The sequence below is a fragment of the Mesitornis unicolor genome, unplaced genomic scaffold (genome assembly GCF_000695765.1).
Source record: "Mesitornis unicolor isolate BGI_N332 unplaced genomic scaffold, ASM69576v1 scaffold38554, whole genome shotgun sequence".
In the NCBI taxonomy this organism is placed as follows: Eukaryota; Metazoa; Chordata; class Aves; order Mesitornithiformes; family Mesitornithidae; genus Mesitornis; species Mesitornis unicolor.
In genome coordinates, this window is record NW_010180104.1 from 10,663 (window position 1) to 13,475 (window position 2,813).

At 39.8% G+C, this 2,813-nt stretch overlaps 1 protein-coding gene across 1 annotated transcript in view; it reads left to right on the forward strand.

Moving 5' to 3' along the window:
- Window positions 1–2,813, forward strand: part of SMPD4 (sphingomyelin phosphodiesterase 4, neutral membrane (neutral sphingomyelinase-3)) — a gene marked incomplete at its 5' end in the record, with an annotated part of 18,379 nt that overhangs the window by 10,434 nt on the left and 5,132 nt on the right. Inside the window, 2 exons of the mRNA XM_010183005.1 lie at window positions 1,950–2,095; window positions 2,567–2,657. Of these exons, the coding sequence (XP_010181307.1) occupies window positions 1,950–2,095; window positions 2,567–2,657 (237 nt within the window). The remainder of the gene's footprint in view (window positions 1–1,949; window positions 2,096–2,566; window positions 2,658–2,813) is intronic.

Below are 2,813 nucleotides of genomic sequence, written 5' to 3' on the forward strand. Positions count from 1 at the left end.
TGATTCCTCTTTTCCTGCTTCAGCCCTTTATTCATTGGGTCTTCATTTTGGGAAAGGGGAGGGCTGAGCATATGCACTCTAAAGCTCTTAGGATACTATAAAGCTCTTAAGCACTACATGGAATTTTCCTGCTGTTTAATCCTTTTTTTAAAAGTGCTATGATACCTCAAGTATTGCTTAGTAAGGAAGAGAGGAACTACTACTTGTCTGCAAATCTTTTTTTACTTGTTTATCTAATTACTGTGTTAAGAAAAGAATGGCTTACATTCACCCTGTAAGCTAAGGTTTTACAACAAAAACACTTGTGAGGAAAAATACTTTTTAAACCAGTAGTGTTTGTAACGGTGCTGACCCAGGCTAAGAGGAAATTATGAGAATTGCTATGTGGAAGAACTACTAGCATCACCTGAAATGATGTATTGAAATAGTGGTACTGGTGGGTTTTTTAAGTTCAAAATGTACCTTCAAGGGGAGCCTAGAATTTTTTAAAAATTACGCCCTTTTGAGGCCTCTAGCAGAGTACTTAACCTCTCTAATTGCTTTTGGAGGTCATGATGTAAACTCCTAGGACCACAGAACTTCTCAGATATAAACTCTCTTCAGGACCATAGAAAACATGCTGACTTACCAGGAGCTCTCAAGAGCACAAGACCAGCCTTCATTAGAACTGGTAGCAGGTTATCCTTTCTAACAACTTAGAAGAGTTTCAGGTCTGGCTGTGCTACATCACTATAGGTATCATCAAGTCTTGACACTTTTTCTAGAGCAAACTTTACAGTGTATTAAAAAAAATATGTATCTTAAGAGACTGTAAAAACATGCCTGCTTTGCCTCAGGCATTGCAGAAAAAGGACACATGCAGACAGCCCCTTCCCTAGGTCCAGCACGGGAAATACCCTTGAATGGATTTAAGAAGGGGAAACTTTTTGTATAAAAATGCCTGCTAGTCCCTTAGAGTCGTATTCACCATCTTACCTCAGCATGGCTGCATTTGGCATCCTGGAAACATCTTGCAGCTCTTGTCTCATACACGCTTCCAGCATCTTCCATTATACTTGCAGCTGTAACGTTTGTTTCATGTACATTCTTCCCAACTTTTGAGAAGAATGAGAGCTGTGAAACTTAGAATACAAGTGATGTCTTAAAATCTGCCTTCAGTAGTGGATTGAGATTAGTTCACTGCTCTTAAAGCAGATTACAGTAGCAAAGGAGTTAGTGCTTTGTCCCCAGATTCTGCAGCAGATCAGCTCTGGTGCTGGGCACCCAGAAGGACTAGCTCTTCTTTACCTCATTCACCTCCCTGCTCTATCATACACTTACTTGTTGATTAGTAACATCACTGTTACCATCACTGGCTCACCATGGCTCCTTGTGTTACTCCCACTCAGGCTACTTCTACCCATGATGCTAAAAGCAACAGTATCATGCAGGACTTGAAGCAGTTCTTATTCTTACCATCACTTTTTAGAATTATTCTTTCTTGTAAGTCAGATGATACCAGCACAGGAAGGGGAACTCAGTAAAGCCAGCCAAGAGCATAAAAAAGGGACCTGTTGTGCTGTCCATTACAATGAACTTATAACCATAATGAAAGGCTGAATATTCTTTTTTCAGAAAGGAGTAGGTCAAAATCAACAGCTTGTTCTGCTCTTTAATGCTAGTCTGAAATTCAGTGCATTAGAGTCCTGTAGATACTTTTTCTTACAATCACATTATCAAAAATACACTACTGTTTCTTGGTGAACTGATGGCAGAAGATTGGTACAACTTGTCCTGGGGAGCAAGTCTGTCTAAAATCAGGTGGCACCAAACTGTGATGAAGAACCTAGAAGGAAGAGAGCATTTATTGTATTTCAGTTTCTGATTTGAGAATATAATTTCCCTGAATTATCTCCTGGACATTTAGCATATTATACACATTATCTTCCTGTCTTTTGCTTCGAATCTAGGAGTCATTTAAGCCAACTGAAGAACATGTTCTGGTGGTAAGACTGCTTGTGAAACATCTGCATGCTTTCAGCAACAGCCTGAAACCAGAGCCTCTCTCCCCTTCAGCCCACTCCCACACAGCCAGCCCACTAGAGGAGTTTAAAAGGTATGTACATGAGCAGTCTGCCTCTGAAACGCATAGAGCTTCTCCCTGAAAAGCTCTGCTTTCACTGAGAGATTGAATTAGGTTGTGTTGATGGATAAATGCAGAAGTACATTCTTAAAAGCACATGAAATCTAACAGGTTATGTTTTTCACACACTACATGAGGGGCAGCTTCAGGAGTAGGGGGAATGTCTTGCTTTTACACTAGTCTATGTCTTGGCACAAGTCAGAGAAAAGAAAATGCTACCAGAGGATTCTGGCCAAGGCTACTGGAGAATTTGATATTTATGTATTTGGGTTGAAATTCAACGGCCAGAAGTAGCTTCAGTTAAGAAAGAACAAGTTTGGGTTAGTCACTTTTGTATTTGCATTTGTGGAAGTGTGTTGGGTTGTTGATTGGTTGGGTTGGGGTTTTTTGTTTGTAAAATTTGCTGCTGGTTTATACATATACTGTCTTTGAATCTGTTTGCAGGGTTGTGATTCCTCGGTTTGTCCAGGAGAAACTTTATATCTTTCTGCAACACTGTTTTGGCCACTGGCCTCTGGATGCCTCTTTCAGAGCAGTACGTACCTGCTTCTCTTCCTAATTCTGTACTCATCAAAACTAGTAATTAGTTATTCCTGTTTAGCAGCTATTTCTTGGTCTTTAGATATTGCTTTTCTCCTACAGCAGTGAAATTCTTTATATAACATCTACATTTAATGTTAGAGAAAGAGTG